The 20503-nt window shown below is 36.1% G+C and overlaps 1 protein-coding gene across 2 annotated transcripts in view; it reads left to right on the top strand.

The window, feature by feature from the left end:
* The first annotated feature begins 14856 nt into the window (after window positions 1–14856).
* LOC127509452 (oocyte zinc finger protein XlCOF6-like) overlaps window positions 14857–20503 on the top strand; it is a 67139-nt gene continuing 61492 nt past the window's right edge. For both annotated transcript variants that reach the window (XR_007929230.1, XM_051888192.1), the window contains exon 1: window positions 14857–15130. Coding sequence is in view for 1 of the 2 variants with exons in the window: in XM_051888192.1 (XP_051744152.1) it covers window positions 15052–15130 (79 nt within the window). In the remaining variant the exon portion in view is untranslated. The remainder of the gene's footprint in view (window positions 15131–20503) is intronic.

Raw genomic sequence — 20503 nt, 5'->3', positions numbered from 1 at the left:
CTTTATACTATAAACTTAATGCTGTGATTTTTACACTGTACTTTGTTCTTTCAGAGCGTTTGCTAATATCAGGCTCAGATGAGTCCATATCTGTGTCTGTGGATGAAGACGTCACTCTGAACTGCTCTGTCGACTCTCACATCAAACCTGAACACATTGAAGAGGTTTCATGGAAGAAAACAGATGAAAATATTCTGGTTCTGCTCTATCAAAACAATGAGACTTTACCAGATTCATCAGATGAACAATACAGAGACAGAGTTGAGTTTTTCACTGGTGAAATCCCCAAAGGAAACTTCTCTCTCAGACTGAAGAGTGTCAGAACTGAGGATAAAGGAGTTTACATGTGTCAAGTGTTTGCTGGAGGAGCTTCAGCCAATACAACTGTAGTACTGGAGAGATTGGGTGAGGAAAACATACAAACAAACATTAAAAAAAATAGTAGATGGAGATCCTCCACTTTGCTCTTTGGAAAATGGAAAGCAGTCTATGAAGAAAATAAATATTGAAAGCTTTTTTAATGCTTGTGAGTTTGGGTAAGTCAAATTAAACTATTTTTTCAGGTTTCTCTGTTTTACACATAATGGTGCTGATTCTCTGTGTTTCTGCATTTGGATTTGCACTTCTGCTCTGCTTTATAATCTACTGCAGCAATAACGGTATGTTCAAGTGTTCTTCTTCGCTGTAACAAATGTTTATATGTTTACAGACCGCACACATAACTTACAGTTGCGGTCAAAAGTTTACATACTTTTTGCGGAATCTGCAAAATGTTAATAATTTTAACAAAATAAAAGGGATCATAAAAATTGGGAGGTGTAAACTTTTTGAATTTGAAGTTCAGGGTCTGTTGTACTTATTTTGTCTTCTTGGAAACATTAAAGTATCTTCTGTAGCTTCTGAAGGGCAGTACTATATGATAAAGTATGATCTTTAAATAAAGTAAGAAAAGTGTAGGGTACATCTCCTTATCCTGTTCAAAAGTTTACACCCCTCAGCTCTTAATGCATCATGTTTCCTTCTTGAGCATCAGTGAATTTTTGCAGCTTTTGTAGTTGTGTTTTGAGTCCCTCAGTTGTCTTCAGCATGAAAAGATGGATCTCAAACAGATGTGTAAACAGCTTATTCAGGGCAGTACTAAATAAAAAATAGCATGCAATTTTTTTATGATCTCTTATTTTGTTAAAATTATTAAAAGTTTGCAGATTCTACAAAGTGTATGCAAACTTTTGACCACAACTGTAGCCTATATTCAACTCATCTCAACCAGAAAACCATGAACAATGCTCACATAAAACTCACATGTTAAACTTCAAAAGGTTATTATTTATTTAAATAAACGTGAGCGCTGCACAGGGCCGGATTTAGGCATTCTAGAATACAAACTTTATTTGGCAAATAATTAAATGTAAACTCTTGTGGCTTCCCTCTGGGCTGCCCTGTCACAGGAAGAAAAAAAGAACATTATTTAACACATGTAGGCCTAGATTATACTAGTATCGGCACAATAATCTTTTTAATGTCTTTGATCGACCTCTAATTCATATGTACTAATTAGCATTCACGTCTCTTTTTGGCCACTACGATACACATTTCCATTTGTGTTATTTTAGAGTTCTGATGACACACTGACTAACATTCAAAAGCCTGTTAATACGTAAATCAATTTCAATACATGTGTATATATTTAATTAAACCTGTCTTAAGTATTTTAAATTTGCAGTTACCTTTTTTTTGCAGTTAAATTTGTGCACCAGCCTATTTATTTAAATAAAAGAATCTGATATACATGATTTATTTTGAGAATGAATGGATCAGTCTGATGACATGATAAAGATGAAGTGTGTGGAATTTATCAAGGAACAGGACAGTAACATTCTATATTTGTTCTTCAGAGTCCACTGCAACAAATTTCAGAACTTTTGGGTTTCTTCATACATTTATTCCAAACATTATAATGTTTGTGGCTTTTGTCTTCTGGGGTCTTACAGAAGGTGAGTGATGCAAATCTACTGACTATTTGAATTTTGCATTTGATGGTGTCACAGTTTCACTCAGGGTACATTTACACAACAGCGACATGCTTAAAACTGAGAAGTTTTTCATTTGAGTTTTGACAGTTGTCAAAATGATTCCCATTCCTATGAATCCACGAAAATGACTAAAAACGCTGTATTCTGCTGGCAGGCCATTAGATGGCGATGAAACACTATAGGCTGAACATGTAATGCGCATGTGCATGACATCATCGTTTTCACAGATACATGTTTTTGTTGTTTACAAGGAGACTGTTTGCAAAAACTTTTAAACCCGTTTTCAAAAGTTTGCGTTTTTAAGCCACCAAAACGTGTTGTCATGTAAATGAACGGCCAAACACATAAAAAGTTTTTAGTTGAAAATGGTCTCATGTAAACAGCCCCTCAGTTTGGACTTTTCCTGCTTGCACTATTTCCCGCCACTAGTTTGTCATGGTTTTTGATTTGAGTTATCACTGTCAGCTGTGTGTCGTTAATCACCTCATTTGCACCTTTATTTAAGTTCCCTTGTTTCTGTTCACCATTGTCGGGTATCGTCAGTGTTACGTCTGAGTAAAAGTCTTCATGTTTGGATTTACCTTTAGTTTATCTTTGGATTTATTAAAGACTGCATTATCTCTTCATCATCGTGTTCACGTTTCATCATCTACACAGCGTTTGTGACAGAATACCTGACCAAATAGTGTATAGTGAAGATCCTCTCCAGTCCCGAACCATTTCTACCACCCAGTCATCGCTGTTTCCCATCAGCCTCTCTGTTCCACTCAGCCTCCTCTCAGTGGTGCAGTTACAGTGCTGGACTGCTGAGAGTCACTTCTTCCTGGGCTTGAGGAGCCCGTGGCTCCGCCTCCAGCCTCTGTGCTCTCCACTTTACGTCGACTCGACGCCCTGACTCCTACGCCTGCGCTCCTTCTACCCTCGATGTCTGCAATGACCATCGAGCATTCTGCCTCGCCGGGCTCCCTCAGTATGTCAGATCCCCCTGGGTTGGACATCGCACCACCTACGCCACGGACTTGCAGGCTGTTTGCTGCCCTCCAGCCCTCCACCCCTTTGGCTAAGGCTAGTTCCGCCCTCCCTTAGGCTCCACCTCCACTCTCGGTCACTCCAGCTCAACCTCAGCCCTCCGGATCCCTACTTCCACCTCGGGGGGGGTCATCGTTGCAGCTCCATCGCGGTCGCTTCTTTGGCTCTCTGGCTATGCGATGGGCTCCACCTCCTACGTCGACATCACCTCCGTCATCGGCATGACGTCATCCGGCTGTCTTTCTCCATGGCTCCTCCCTCTAGCGACGCCACCGTGGAGCGCAGCCCTGTTTGTGCACTGGTGTACCATCAACCAGCCCCTGTTCAAGGCCACCCCTAGGATCACACCAACTGCACCACCCTGGACTTTTCATTCGATCCCTCTTCTGGACTCTCGTCCTCCACCTGAGCCTCCTCCTCCATTCTTCTGCCGGTACGAGGTCGCACCTTTCCGGAAGGGGGCATACTGTCAGTTTCACTCAGTTTGGACTTTTCCTGCTTGCACTATTTTCCGCCACTAGTTTGTCATGGTTTCTGATTTGAGTCATCACTGTCAGCTTTGTTTCGTTAATCACCTCATTTGCATATGTATTTAAGTTCCCTTGTTTCTGTTCACCGTTGTCGGGTATCATCAGTGTTATGTGTGTGTAAAGCTCTTCATGTTTAGATTTACCTTTAGCCTACTGTATGCTTAAGTGAGTGTGCAGTTGTTCTCCTTCAATTAAGCTTTTGTTTTTTTCCCTTCAACTTGCACCTCTACAGGTGTTTGTTTGCCTTGCCTCACTTGCTCTATTATGGATTTAACTTTTATGACTTTGGATTTATTAACGACTGCATTATCTCATCATTGTGTTCACGTTTGATCATCTACACAGTGTTTGTGACAGATGGCTCAACTGTAAGAAAATTCAGATCTGCTGAACATTTTCATCAGTGTATTCATGATAACATTTGTCTGGATACTTTAAATATATATGTGCTAATTATTATTAATGAAGGATCTAAATGTGTTGCAGGTTTTCTGTATGAGACGGTCTCTTGCTGTGCTCTTTATATTCTGAGGCCTCTGATGTTGATTTATGTTGCGCCATATTTAAAGAAGATGTCAGGTTTGGATTTTTACAAAATATGTTTTTGTAATCTTTGTAAATTTTTGTATGCATTTCCTTAACATGAATATGCAAAAATGTGTTATTGATGTACTCTTAACATCTTACATGATCTTGAATTGAAGTGACGTGAAGGCCAAGTATGGTAACTAATAATCAGAATTTAACCCATCCAAGTTAGTGCACACACATTAGAACCAGTGAGTAGTGAACACGCACATTACAAATTATGGACACACACACACCCGGAGCAGTGGGCAGCCATTTGTTGCAGTGAATAGGGAGCAATTGGGGGTTAGGTGCCTTGCTCAAGGGCACCTCAGTCGTGGGTATTGAGGGTGGAAGAGAGCGCTGTTTATTCACTCCCCCACCTACATTTTGTTGGTAGGTGGGGGATACTGTTGGTATTGAAAATTGAACCAGCAACCTTCAGGTTACAGGTCTGACTCTCTAACCATTAGACCATGATTATGATATGATATATTAAATTAAACCTATTTCTTCTTACAGGTGAAGCTCTTTTCACAGAAATTTTCATTTTTATAGTAGTTTATTGTTCAGGTTGGTAAATTCAAGTATTTTACCACAGTGATCATGTTTAATATACTATCTCATATAATATCTCATAATAGCTGAATTGCACAGTATGAATAGTGTCTCATTCATATAGATTTGCTAATTGATTTTTCCCTTTTATTCTGTTTCAGTTATTTTGACTCATTCATGGGAAACAATTGTATGGTATGCAGAGATTGACAAAGTTGTGATAGTGGTCTTGTTTGGAGTCGTGATTTTGCTTATTGCCATCGGCCTCATTTACTGTAAGTATATCCTTCTGTTCCCCATTCATACAAAGTTTTATCTTACTTAGACTTGGTAAAAAAAAAAAAAAAAAAAAAAAAAATCCCTAATTTTCATTATTTGCAGTAACTCCAAATGAATGAGGACTTTTCCTGTAATTTTGCTGTTGTAGTTAATATTGTTTGTTTTGTTACTTGTTTTGTTGTTGTTTTAAATAATAATTTTTAAACCTCCTATTAAAAGTAATAACTATTAATGCAGAGCTGAAGAAAGCATTTTGAGTAATTTAAATAGTTCAACCAAAAATAAAAATTCACGATTAATGCAACTAATGGTGATATTTAATGAGTTTGACTTTCTCATTTCTGTCCATAAAATGGCAATCAAAGCGTTCACCGTGCTCTCCCAGCTAATTAGGTGCTGAGACCTATATCAATATAAGAATACAAAAGAGGTCTGCACTCTGAAGCACTTTAATCATGGTACACAGGAGATAAGATGACAAACGTTTCTGCTCTTCGCCTTCATCAGTGTCCATAAAATGGCAGAAGGTTCTGGCTCTGCTGAAACACAGAAATAATTCAGAGAAGCACACAAATAACTCAATGTGACTCCTGCTGCATAATCCAAGTTTTTGGGTGAACTGTCCCTTTATGCTTTTATTCATTTTATTTTATTTTTTTCTAGTATTGACTAAGAAAAAGATGCAATCCTGTGGAGATATATGTAAATGGACATGGCATAAATTAGCATTTGCATCTGCATTCATCTTCGTACTTCTTCCGTCATTACAATTTGCTGTGGTAGCCTTCGCTTTGGGGGCTGCCAGAGGAGGTTAGTGACTTTTTATGAAATCTGTGCTTTCTCTTCTCATGAATAAAAAGAAAATATCCACAAATGAAAACCATACCAACTGTAGTAGTTTAAAACACTGAGCACACTGATGTTTGATGTTATGTTCAGTACCAATATATTAAATAAGAGAAGAAATGGAAATGAAGAACATTTGAATTTAATGCAGAATTCAAGCCAGCTATAAGGTTGGATCAGATTGAATTACATCTGTTGATGTGTTTGTCAGTAAATCTTATGTGCATTATTCTTCTATTTTCAGGGATTTTTGTTCCCATAATAGTCCTAGTGGTCTCTTTTCTCTCATTTTCCTGTTTGTATCAACTAGAGGGAGAAAAAAACTGTAAGTAAATACAGTTTCAGTACTTGAGGACCCTTTAAGCTGTTTCCATTTAAATCTGAATGCTTTAAATATCAACTAGTCTAATCTGAATTAGACTTACTAAATCAGGAATTTATACCCTTCTAATGATGTGTGGTTCAATTGTGAGATGTTTTCTCTGTTATTTGATTATTTTCATGTTTATGTTTAGTGAACTCATTTTAATTGATTAAACTTTTTTCAGGTTTAGAATTATTCAGTAAAATAGCATGGATAATCTTCATATTTGTTTCGAATGCAGTAGAGATAATTTTCTACATCATAATACTGGAAAAGGAAAGAGGTATAATTATATTTCTAATAATGGAAAGTACTAAAACCTCCTAATTTATCTTATATCTGGTTTAAACATTCATATATGTTAAACTTAAATGAATATTTCTATAGTAAAATTCTGTGCACAGATGCTGCAGGATGGATCTGTATGGCTGTATTTCAGCAAGTGCTGTGGATGATCACAGTATACATAATCATGGGACATGCTAGGGGTGATTATACAAGGCTTCAGCCCCAAAAGTTTTATTGTTGTTTTATATTTCTCATCAAGTATTCATGTCCAGTCATTTTAGTCACAATTAAAGGGTTAGTTCACCCAAAAATGAAAATTATGTCATTAATTACTCACCCTCATGTCGTTCCACACCTGTAAGAACTTTGTTCATCTTTGGAATACAAATTAAGATATTTTTGATAAAATCCAATGGCTCAGTGAGTTAATTTACACTTTAAATGCCCAGAAAGGTACCAAAGTCATATTTAAAACAGTTCACGTAAGTACAGCGGTTCAACCTTAATGTTAACAACAAAAAACAAAATAATGACTTTATTTATTTTAACTAGATGAGTGAAGGATAAAAACTAATCTAACTAAAAATAAATCAAGTAGCCTATGTATAACAATTTTATAGTTCAAAAAAATTAATGTTTCATCTAATTACAGATCTGACCATCACCTTTAAAAAGATGTTGTATGTGTTTGGATCAGTTGGTGTTGTTTTACTGAGCTCTGTTACACTGATGACTGAACTGATACTGAAAACAGGTGAGTGAACACAACACTTAAACATCAGGGTTCGGCAAACTTGAACCCAAGGTCCTTATATTGTTTTGTGTTTTCATGCCCCCTATATTATAGGACATGCCGATGTCATTGTAATTCAAAACGATAAATAAACATACTGAATGATTTTTTTTATTTAAAAATGTAAAAATTCAGAAAGTTTTCTGAACTTCTCATAATTGAAGGAGTACTCATAATTATAGGAGTACCGACGTGTGTGTGTGTGTGTGTGTGTGTGTGTGTACAGGTTTCGCTATACTTGCGAGGTGTGTGTGTGAGTGGTAAGAATCCTAAAAGTTTGCATATTTTTAAGTTTAATTACCCTTCCGGCAGCTGTCTCTCTAATCTATCTATTTCACGACCCCTGTAGATTTTTGTAAATCATTGTGAAGCACAAAATGTTCTTCGTGAATTTATTGTCGATGTTTAATTTATTCTTTATTTTGTATTTTCTTTTATCCTTAGTTAATGGTAAACGTGCAGTCTGTTATCTGAGAATCATTGTATTTTCCTCTGAAAGCATCCTTCGCCTTTTCTCTGCTGATTCTGCTCATGTTTGGACCCTGTAAGTACAACTGGAGTTGTTAGACCATGTTTAATGATCTTTATATTAAAATGTGTTTATAAAAGAACATTTTAAACTTGATTACCATGAATTGAGTACGAACTGAATGACTTATCTGACCACTGATCATTTATTTTTGTTAATCAAGCAGATTAGTGTCTATAGTCTATGTGAGGATGTATTTCATAAAACGTTTTAATTTACATTAAGTGTTGAGGCTCATACACACTCAGGCATCAGTTTGATTCACTGAGAGCTGCTCACAGTTACATGAATGAAGATAACAACAGCAGAGAGAGAAAAAACTCGATATATTACTGATTTACAACTACTAGACAAACAACGAGCAAAACTAAAATACAATGATGTTCATGATAGATATTTATATTAAACGGTTATCCATCATATTTTATAAAACCATTATTTGCATAAATTCCTGGACACATTTTTTACTGTTTTTATTATAATGAAATTACCTATTACCCGTGATGCTGTGTGTTTAGTGTATTTATTCATTTTTTATTAAACACTCATGAACATTAAATTAATTCAGAGAGATCTGGATCTGATAATCAGCAGAAATTAATGATCAAATGTGAAGGAAAATTCATTCATAAAAGTCATAAAAGTGCAAGTAGGCCTGCTTTAATTATTTAGGATCGGCCATTACAAGTGGTGGACAGTAGCCTAAGTATTTTTACTTCGTCACTGGATACTTAAGTAAATTTTTCAAGTAGGCCTAGCCTAGGCTATCTGTACTTTACTCGAGTATTTTTATTTTGAGCAACTTTTACTTTTACTTCACTACATTCCAAAGCATAAAATTGTTCTTTTTACTCCACTACATTTCTTAAAACATTTATTTTAAAATGAAGAAATCGTCACATGGTCAGAGACGCAAAAGCGGTGTCCGATTCGTGCACGAACTGATTCTTTTCAATCATCCTGTTAAATCGGTTCACAAATCACATCAACAATTCATTCGCGAATTGTTCTCATATTGCAGCTCGTTCAGAGTGAGTCTCCAGTGAATGAATTTACAAGTCTGACTGAAAATTAGGGGATCCTCTGAAAATCATATTTAGGTCAGTTGTTTTTTTAATTAAATTTGCTGTAAAGGGCGATCTGTTTAAGCCCACTGAAATGCTTTAATGCGACACGTCCACATCAATGGGGACATCCCGTTAAGCGTTTTTCACGTTAAGCGTTTTAGAATGTCCCCATCAAGGTGTCTACAGATCGCGATCTCGATTCAAACAGATCAAATCACATTTTAAAGCTAACTTGGTGCTTCAAATATCGGTTGTATCGATTACATCGTTACGCCACTAGGTGGCGACAAGTGAAATGTATTTGACATTGAATGATTCATTCAAAAGATTTGTTCAAAATCATTGATTCATCCAGTAATGAAACAAGTGAGGTAGTTATGAGTGAGTCATTAAATCATTCATTCAAACCCATTTTATTAAATTAATTAATTAAATATTTTTAAATAGACTGCAGCAATTAATATTTTGTCCTCTAGTAATTAATTATACACAGTTTTGTTTAGTTCAGTCTATTCAGAATCATGGGAGAATCATGATTTCTATTTGAAAGAAACAAATAAAAATCTTGATTCTCATTTTATCCAGAATCGTGCAACTCTAACACAAATTAAAATAACACATGCACGTTCATCTTCCCCGCTGCTGTAGCAATTTTGCAATGTTATGTATTTAGCCCTATATGTTTCGTCTGTTTTTATATTGTTTGTCAACACACATTAGATATTATGTATCTGCATCCACTAATCTTCCATCCATACTGACTAGTGCTGGCTATTTGACAATTCATAGGCTAATCATTCATAATTATTTTGAGCAATAGGATTATATAAAATATATAATATAAAATTAAATTATATAAGTGGCCTATATAAAATTAAAAAATAAACATTCATGAATCAGTACTTTTTTACGTAAGTACATTAAAAATCAAGTACTTTTGTACTTTCACTCAAGTAAAACTGAAAAGGAGCACTAAATACTTTCACTAGAGATATATTTTATGATGCGTATCTGTACTTTTACTCAAGTACTTGATTTGTGTACTTTGTCCTCCACTGACCATTACCATCTTTAGGACATTTGTGCTTTAATCAAGACTTAATAAAAAGTCTCTCCTCTCAGGGATTTCTGACATGCCGTGTTGTCAGGTTAGTGTCACTGCAGTGCGTTCATTTGAGATTTACAATCAACCTCAAGTTTACGTCACATTTAATATGAATAAAAAAATATACATTTACATGTGTATTATCCAGAAAACATTTAGGACTAATGACATTCCAGTCACCGGATCAAACCAGAACCAGGATTCTCAGGTGAATATCACATTGATTTAAGGTGTGTTATTGGCCTACAATTTATTTCAGATGCACTGTTTATGTTTAATTTATTTGTCTTCTCCTGTTCCCAGAATGCAGCCGAATCTGAAGAAACTCCCGCCAATGGACCAAATCAGAACCAGGAGAGAGAGGAATCACATGAAATGAATCATCTACTGAATCAAGATCAGAAGGCTGGTATTGACGTAACAGAGGAAAATCAGCCAGATTCAGTGAAGTCACAAACATAATCAACAATCAGAGACACACTACAAAATTTGGTAATACTTTATTTTAAGGTGATGTAGTTACACATTACTACATGTACTTACTATAGTAATGTTGTGTTCTGGGAATCAAGGTGATACTGAGTATGGTCGCTAGAGGGCAGTAAGACCTTCAAAAAAAAAAAACCTAGAGAGATAAGCAAGAAGTTGAGTTGTTGATGTCCTGTTTACTGATGCTTCCTACATTAAAGACAGATGTTTGGAGTTAGCTTTTGTTTTCATTATTTTTACATCTTAAAACACAAATTGGCAATAAGGATACCCCGCACTGCAGTTTTGTTTTGCTGCTATGTCCAATGTTTGTTAATGTTCCTGCGCCAGCGACATTTTTGCCCTGTCTGGGGGACCACTGATGCCTTTTGTCAAGCCCTGAGTACAGTAAATTTGATTTACAGTAAATTTAAACTTCCATAACTTTTTTATACTTTCATTTTTTTAAGTGTTTTCAGCAATAATCTACTGACTGTCTTCTTTAAAACGAGACCAAACTTATGTCTATTCCAAAGCATTCTTGAGTTAAACATTTGAGTTTGGATAGTGCATTTTCATGTATATTGGAGGGTGACAGTTAACAGGTTTAAAAGCCATGTAAAAATATTTACTTCACAAACATGGAAAACAGCGATAACGGCATTTACCTGTTGTCTGCAGGGTTGTGTTCTTTCCTCCTCGATACTGAGATTTAGTCTCTTAGTCCCACTTTTTGCTCTTTCAGTTGTGTAGATTATGCATTTACATTCAATTTCTGCTATCCCGAAAGCCACGACACACAACAAACACCTCCGATCACGATCTCCACCGGTTTTTAGCATTTAGCCGCGCTTAAAGGGAACCCCTGGTGTTAAGACTTGTATGGCTTAATATAACGTAAATAATGTCTCTTACTGAAATATGTAGTAGAAAACCCATGAAAGATTTACGTTATTTAAAAAACCCATAACATATTTGGACAATGGGCGGCGCCATTTTGTTTGCGTTCTATGTTGATGACGTCAAATGGTTGCACTCTGTCAGCTACTTACAATACTCTGTGGCTATTTTTACCTCAACACAACTCAGAATATAATATACGATACCACATTGTGCAGCTTTTGGTTGTAATTTTCAGTCGATGAGCCACAAGAGAAGCGACGTAAGTCTTTACTGCTTTACTAGCGATAAGAAGAGGAGAAAAGAATGGGACGTTGTGATGAATGTGGACGAATAAAACTTCCTAAAGAACCGCGTCTTTGGGCCTGTTTACACTTGGTCACTTCATGCGTTTTCTCTGATCGGATAGCTATCCGATCGTGAAAACACTAAGTCTAAATGTCCCCCGAAACGCACTCGAGACAGATTTAAATCCGATCACTCAAACAACTTCAGGAGGTGGTCTGAGACACATTCCAGTCTAAACTGAACAGGTCTAAATGCATCTGGTTGTTGAAATTTAACTCCTCCCATATATATATTACTGTTGAATATATGTATACTAGGTGCTAAAAGTCAAAACTAATGTATCAGACCTTGATAGCTGCCAGTTATCAAAAATGTAATTTCTGCAACACTTCTTTACCGCAGCATCTTTAGGCTGATCATATTACACTTATCAGGCACAACATTAAAACCACTGACAGGTGAAGTGAGTATCATTTAATATATCATTAAAATGGCACCTGTCAAGAGGTGGGATATATTATGTAGCAAGTTCTTCAGTCAGTTCTTGAATTTCATGTATTGGAAGCAGGAAAAATTACCAAGTGAAAAGATCTGAGTGACTTTGAAAAGGGCCAAATTGTGATGGCTAGACAACTGGGTCAGAGCATCTCCAAAACTCAAAGTCTTGTGGGTTGTTTACGTTATGCAGTGGTTAGTGCCTACCAAAAGTGGTGCAAGAAAGGACAACCGCTGATCCGGCATCAGAGTCATGGGCCCAAGGCTCATTCATGTACATCGGAAGAGAAAGCTAACCTGTCTGATCAGATCACACATCAGATCACAATATTGTTGAAAAACTTAATACTGCCCATGATGTGACACATACCACCTACCCAAAGATTATTAGGATTTGTTTGCTATTTTGCCAATATCTATAATGCTGATTTGTAACAGCTGCAAACAATGGTGGTTTGATGCTGGTAAAATGAGAATCTACATCAAATCTACATTTGCACATACAGTTCCATATGCAAATATATTAATGTAAACAAACTGTAATGTAAACATTGTATAAATTTCTAGTTTATTTGTGTGTAGTCCAATAAAAATAAATGTTCAAGTTCATCAGTTACGGGTGGGAAAAAAAAAACATTCTGCTTGACAAGTGTCCAGTTCTCCATAGCTATTCTGGTCTATTTCATAAGAGACAGTTTAGGACTATTTCTATTATTTTGCTAGTTGCTGCTCATTTAGAAGATTGTCTTATAGTTTCATTGTATTGATATTTTGTCATCTAACAATAATATACAATGCAGATTTATTAACTTCTGTCATGACATAATCTTAGCTATGAGCCCTAATGCATAAACACTAAAGGCATCTTTACACAGCCGATTTAAGGCTGCTCTAAAGCAGGTCTGTGACTGCTCAGAAATCAGTGTAAAGACGCAATGCCGCATTAAAGCAGACCTAAAATACGCCGGGTCTGGCCCACCTCAGGCCCTTGTATCAAAGGCGACTCTGATACTGTTCTGGTTCAGTGTAAATGAACGCGAAATATAGCCGCCCTAAACTACATCATTGTCATGACAACCAAAAGCATTCCAGTTAGCTCAGGCGGCGCGAGATTCAAGAAGCAGGAGACGAAACATATAGGGCAAATTAAAAAAAAAAAAAAAAAAAAAAAAAAAAAAACATGTCTACCAACAAGGGGCAGTGAAGTAAAAGAGTCCTGTACTCACATCGTGAAGCAAACCACCACAATAACAGCAGAGAATCGTCGAGTGTCATCAACTGGCTTTCGCCGTTTGTAATTTTCCTATGAAGAGACTGTCAGATCAATGCGCTGCCACATTTCTCACAGATGAGGTAAATGCTTAACACAATTGGCGTCACTGTGATTGTGCATTGTTATATTGTATTCCAAAAATCATCTCCTTGAGGACGATATTTCACCCACACACGACAGTCCGGCTGTCCTGCCTGACACGCAAGCGCTAGCATCATTTGTTGTTTCTGGCTCTTTGAGGAAAAAAAAAAAAAAAAAAATGTTCGACCTCTTTTAATAATGTAGTGATCTACCCGGTGTAATAATGGATAATTTCTTTGTAGCATTTGTTCCAACTGTAACAATTTTTATTAAGAAATAGAAAATAACTATCAGTACCACAGAATTATGACAAACATCAAACCGTGAGATAAATTAATTTAAAATTTCGTATTTTTTAATTTCGAGTTTTATTTCATTGTTTATTTCATTATTTTTAAATTAATTTTGTTAAAACTGTAGTTTTAAAATAGTTATGTTCAAAGCATTGTTTCCCACGATTTTAATTCCTGTGTAAATGCATTTATGCCGCTTCAGAGAAGCATTAAACAGTCTGTGTAAATGCAGATTTTTGTGATTTTATGCCGCTTCAGAGTTGGTTTCTGTGCTGCTTTTTCTGTGTAAAGATGCCTTAATACACCACCATCACCTCTGTTCTCCGGGGTAAAACTGGTTCAAATAAAAGTTGATAGTAAGTCTGACCCCTTTTAAGACATTTAAGAAAACGTTGACATTTTTTCACATTGATATTTCTATCTTTATTTCTCACTGATATTTTACCCTGAAAAGCTGCTCTGCTGTCTGACCTGGCATATGTTCAAAAGGTTCAACATTGACATGGTGAGAGAGGACACAGAGGATTTGCTTTAAATATTATTTTGTATTTTATGTAATTATGTGACTGATCTTTAACAAGCATACTATGTGCTATGCACACATAGTATTTAACAATAGCCTACATCTTCCTCTGGCTGAAGATATGAAGCTGTTTTATATGCTCTTCTTAGGTTCTTGTTATGTTCCACTTCCAGCAGGTGTGTGTCAGCACAGTGAAAAAAAGCTTTGTTTTGGTTATTTTCCAGTTCTGTTCCGTTACTCCCTTTTCATTACCCACATGTTTAGTTTGTCCAGCCATGCTCTGCTAATTGTCTGTCTTATTCATGTTACCCTTTTGAGTGTGGAGTTTATTTGGAGTAACCTCTTGAATCCTTCTGTTTTTGAGTGCTGTTGTTGTTGTTAAATGATAAGATATGTCTCTGAATTTGGGTCTCACAGAGGTTTTTCCAAAATTGGGGGGAAAATAAAAAAATATCCTCAAAATTATTTTCCCTCCTCTAGACACTTCACACTCCAGTCCAGTGGGTGGCGGTAAGGTACATACATTTGTTTGCCAACCACCATTAAACCTCAGAGGAAGAAGATTAGCATGATCTGTGGCATTGTGTTGTTGTTAACAAACTGTTAAAATATACTTTTAGTATGTAGAAAGATACAATCAGGTCAATAAAAACATTCCCATGCACATAGACATGACTAAGTTTTGTAGCAAGCAGGAATATCTGGAGGAGTATCAACTGAACTGAGATCTGCTGCTGTGAAGATGGTGTTTGTTAAAGAGGAGAGTGAGGAGGACATGAGTGAACCAGAACCCTGGAGAATAAAACATGAGGAACAAGGAGGTTGGTGTCTATTCTTCATTCATCTTTAACTGTTGTGCTACATTAAGCTAACAAAGATTTAGACATTGAGTGTACGCGGATCCTTAAAAAGTCTTAAATTCCTTAATGTAAAAAAAATATATATATATTTTCATTCTTTACTTTTTGGAAAAGCAAAACTATGTTGAACTCGGAGCTTGTGCGATTCTTCATGCACGCACATTTTTACAGTAGCTCAAACATTTGTGCGGGCAGTTTTCCGTTTAAATAATGCCCCAAAATGTATGTATTAAGTAAAAAATAAAATACTGTTGTTATATTACTATTTGTAGCCTACCCCCAAACTAAAATGTATGATTATATTTTTTTATTCTTCAAAAATAGATGGGCTATTACCCTGGCTCTAAATTACAAAATGTAGTAATATTGTTGAGGCAGCAATGATACATTTTACATCTTTTTTTTCTCTTCTGACTGCCAAAATTCATTCCTCTCTTGGAATGTCTTTTTTTCTTTCACTGTCGGAGCAAATAGTAATGCAAAAATGTATATTTGGTATGGTCTCCCATATGTCTAGACATTCACCCTGCTATAGTTTACTACTCAGAAATGTAAAAAGGGTCCATTGTTTAAATGCATCCTTTTCCTGTTATCACTGTAAAGCTGCTTTGAAACACTATATAAACACCATGTAAATAAAGGTGATCTGTTGAGCGGGTGATTTAGTGTGTTTACATAGAAGCTGGTGTAATCATGTTGTAATTTGATGTATATGCATAAAGACAATACATTTATAGCTCATGTAATTGCAGGGCTCTACGCTAACATTTTTATTATAAAAAAATTTAGGAGCACAGTCAAAAATTTAGGAGCACAGTCAAAAATTTAGGAGCACTTTCTGATCAATAACAGATATTAACTTTCACATTACAGGGCTATATTTTCCCCTTAATTAATTGCCAGAGGCATTTTTACCATTATAAGATCAGAAAAATTGTTTTTACATGTTAAACAATAAATTCAGTTTGAACATTAAGATCATCAAAAATGAATCTTTGCACTGCAGAAGTGGCACAGAAGCTCCATCTGAAGCTGTATTATTTAGACACATATACTGCTTAATGCCGCTCATTGGTGAATTATGTTGTACGAATGTTTTTAAATATAATGTTTTGAATTTAGAAATATGTAAAAAAAAAAAAAAAAAAAAAAAACTTTGAAAGTTTGATATTTGAAGTAAAAACAGGCTATGTAAAGTGTAAAAATGAAAATAAATGTAAATTCATTAATGAAATGAAAATAAAAATGCCAGTAGGTGGCGGTAAATCTTAATGTGCGAGTCATTCATTCAGATGTTGAAAACGCAGGAGTTCGATTTCACCTCACTCTTCTGAATGACAAGACCATGGATGAAGATTTGGTTGAAAAGCGAAATGTAAAAGCGCATATTTAAGCGAGTTTGTCATTGTACTGTTTTGTTGTTGTGTTTTTCATTAATAATAACAAACCCACCCATCATTAAAGCGATTGCTGCCTCCGAATCGGCGCTACTTCAAAAGTGAAAGTAATATGCGCAGTTTTGCACATTAGCATTCACTCGCACTGGTGCGCCTAAATATTTTTTCAAACTCGCACACAGTTATTTTCAGTCGCAAATGTGAGCGAAATGGTCGCAGTGTAGAGCCCTGAATCGTGTAGTGTAGTGTGATTGAAGGTTTGTTTTTTTGTTTTTTTTGGGAAAGGTCTTGAAAGTGGTATTAAACTTGAAGTGCTGATAACTGCAGATTCCCTGTAGACAGCTCATCAGATTCAGTGGTGGTCGTTATAAAATCATAAGAGCTGTGAAATGATGTGGATTAGACAAGTAAATAAATAGGATGCACCGATACCACTTTTTCCAGAACTAGGCCGATACCAATACTTTCATTTTTGGTACTCTCCGATACTAATACCTGTTCTTTGCATTTGTAATTTTTGAAATATGTTAGGTAGAGAAAACAAAAGAATAATAATGAATCAAATTTGTTGATTTAAAGGGTTAGTTCACCCAAAAATTAAAATTCTGTCATTTATTACTCACCCTCATGTCGTTCCACACCCGTAAGACCTTCGTTCATCTTCGGAACACAAATTAAGATATTTTTGCCAAAGTCACGTGATTTCAGTAAACAAGGCTTCATTGTGTCATAGGTGTTTTGTGTTCAATAGTTCACATGACTTTGGCCGTGCTCCGAACTGCTGATTTGAAACAAAAGATTTGTAAAGCTTCGAAGCTTCATGAAGCAGTGTTTAGTTCAGTGACGAGTGCTAGATATTGTTGAATAAAGTCATTATTTTGATTTTCTTGGCACACAAAAAGTATTCTCGTCGCTTCATAACATTAAGGTTGAACCACTGTAGTCACATGAACTGTTTTAAATATATTTTTAGTACCTTTCTGGGCGTTTGAAAGTGTCGGTGTGTCTGTGTCTCATAATTATTAATGAGACTGAGTTTTCTTTTCCCAGGAGAATACACCGTCTCTTAATTATTCAGGACAACACGTGGCTCTTTTAAATGAGAGACATGTCAAACTGTAAGATCGCGCAGTGGATGAGAGAGACGTTCTTGGTTCATGGTCCCATGAACGTGGTGTAAAAGTTCGGGTGTGTTGCATGGCTTTCCCCGCGATGCTTCCAGGGCTAGACTGGCAGCGTGCGGTTCGTTGGACATCAGCTACCGACACATTGAAACTCTGTAGCAAGCATTTTTCTCGAGAGAGCTACAAGAACTGGAGACAGGTGGACTTCTGCCTTAATCATCCTCTGACAGGCACTTCAAACAGTGAGATTGCATACAATTAGCTAGAGATGCATTAATGTATCAAAAACGAGTGCTTGTGTTTGCTTTGTAAGAGTTTCTGCGTCGCACAAGTTCTCTTCAATATCTGTGTCTTCAACACAAACATGATTCATCAACACTGTGTGTAACCAGTCTTTATGGCTCTTTAACCGATCAAATGGCTTATAAAAATGCCGCAAAATAGTTCTCAAAAGTTATCAAAGATGCAACAGAGTGTTTGTATTCAATGCAGAGAACAAAATGTGAATGGCTTCGCATTTATTTGTGTATTAAATTATAGCAAATGCCATGTATATTGTGCTGCATATATTTGCAGCGTGCATTTACGGGAAGATTTTTTTGTTTTATGCTTTTAATGAGAGCAAAATAAAACTGTCTGAATCAGAAGCCGTTGCTGTGTTGTCAGGCTCCCCTCCCTCATCCCCCTCTATTGCGCAGCTTAATCACGCCCACTTCTGTATCATTTTTCATAACTGTGGTGAGAATTGACTGCTGCTGAAATGGGGTTTCATGACCCTTTAATTTGTGTTCCGAAGATGAACAAAGGTCTTCGGGTGTGGAACGACATGAGGGTGAGTAATTAATGACAGAATTTTCATTTTTGGGTGAAATAACCCTTTAATTTTTTATTATATATAAAAAAAATTTCCCAAATTTGATTTCATCAAAAATATCTTAATTTGTGTTCCGAAGATGAACGAATGTCTTACGGGTGTGGAACGACATGAGGATGAGTAATTAATGACAGAAATTTAATTTTTGGGTGAACTAACCCCTTAACATTAGTAATATGTGCCTCGTTTTACCTGCTTTGCTATTGACATATCCGACTGAACTACAAACTTTCCAGCCTTGTCTGTGAAAAAGGGATGTGTGCTTGAAATGCTTGTGTGACTGTGCCACTGCACGTTCAATTCATTCCGCGTTTCGTTTATCAGTTTGTGCACAGCAGCTATATAGGCGTAAATATTTAATTTGTTTAACATTCTATTGTTAATATATTTGCTTCATAGACATTATATATCCATTCTATTATATATCCATACTGCTCACTGTTTGCTCTGTTGTCAGTTTTTCTTTGTCACAAGCACTGTACTGTACACGTTGCATGGTATCAGTTGTTGGTATCTGAGTGTTTTGATGAGTATGATTACAATTTTGATGAGTATGATGAGTACAAAAGCACAGTATCTGTGCATCCCTATAAATAAAAAGAAAATAAATTACTTCAAAATACATCTAAAGGTATGTTTATATGACGATGTGTTTCGTTTTTCTTTAGTTTTTCCAACATTATCAAAACAATCCTTGTTCGCACAGATTCAAGAAAACAAGTAAAAGTGCTGTATTATTCATGCCAGGCCAGTAGTTGGCGATGTCACTTTGTAAAGAAATACCATGTACTTATAGATTGAACACAATACGCGTGCGCATGATGTCTCCATTTTTACGAATTTGTATTTTTGTTGTTTACACAGAGCTGATAATTGTACTGTTTTCAAAAGTTGCCCCCTCAGTAATCATAACCTCTACTAGGGTTCAGCAAGGTTTGAAACTGTGACCATATGATCCTGAAATTCAATGTGTGCAACCTCAAAATTGAGAGCATTTGTGCAAGTGCAAATAATTGTTGTGTGCTCCTAATTTTTTTAAATAGTGCTCCTAACTTTTTGAATTTAGAAGTACCAGTGCTACTAAGTAAAAAAAAAAAAAAAAAAAGTTAATTTCAAGCCCTGTTCAGTTTAAGGTGTGTTTACACAACACTGTTTTTGACTGAAAACTTTTTGTGTTTTGGCCGATCATTTACACAACAAAGTTTTGGGGGGCCTGAAACGATGAGAGCACGGATAAATTATTTATAATACAGTAGGTACGGAAAGTATTCAGACCCCCTTAAATTTTTCACTCTTTGTTATATTGCAGCCATTTGCTAAAATCATTTAAGTTCATTTTTTTCCTCATTAATGTACACACAGCACCCCATATTGACAGAAAAACACAGAATTGTTGACATTTTTGCAGATTTATTAAAAAAGAAAAACTGAAATATCACATGGTCCTAAGTATTCAGACCCTTTGCTGTGACACTCATATATTTAACTCGGGTGCTGTCCATTTCTTCTGATCATCCTTGAGATGGTTCTACACCATCATTTGAGTCCAGCTGTGTTTGATTATACTGATTGGACTTGATTAGGAAAGCCACACACCTGTCTATATAAGACCTTACAGCTCACAGTGCATGTCAGAGCAAATGAGAATCATGAGGTCAAAGGAACTGCCTGAAGAGCTCAGAGACAGAATTGTGGCAAGGCACAGATCTGGCCAAGGTTACAAAAAAAATTCTGCTGCACTTAAGGTTCCTAAGAGCACAGTGGCCTCCATAATCCTTAAATGGATGACGTTTGGGACGACCAGAACCCTTCCTAGAGCTGGCCGTCCGGCCAAACTGAGCTATCGGGGGAGAAGAGCCTTGGTGAGAGAGGTAAAGAAGAACCCAAAGATCACTGCGACTGAGCTCCAGAGATGCAGTCGGGAGATGGAAGAAAGTTG

Source organism: Ctenopharyngodon idella, chromosome 3 (assembly GCF_019924925.1).
Source record: "Ctenopharyngodon idella isolate HZGC_01 chromosome 3, HZGC01, whole genome shotgun sequence".
NCBI classification, from domain to species: Eukaryota; Metazoa; Chordata; class Actinopteri; order Cypriniformes; family Xenocyprididae; genus Ctenopharyngodon; species Ctenopharyngodon idella.
Note: the sequence above shows the minus strand (reverse complement) of the source record. Positions and strands in the feature narration are given on the sequence as shown.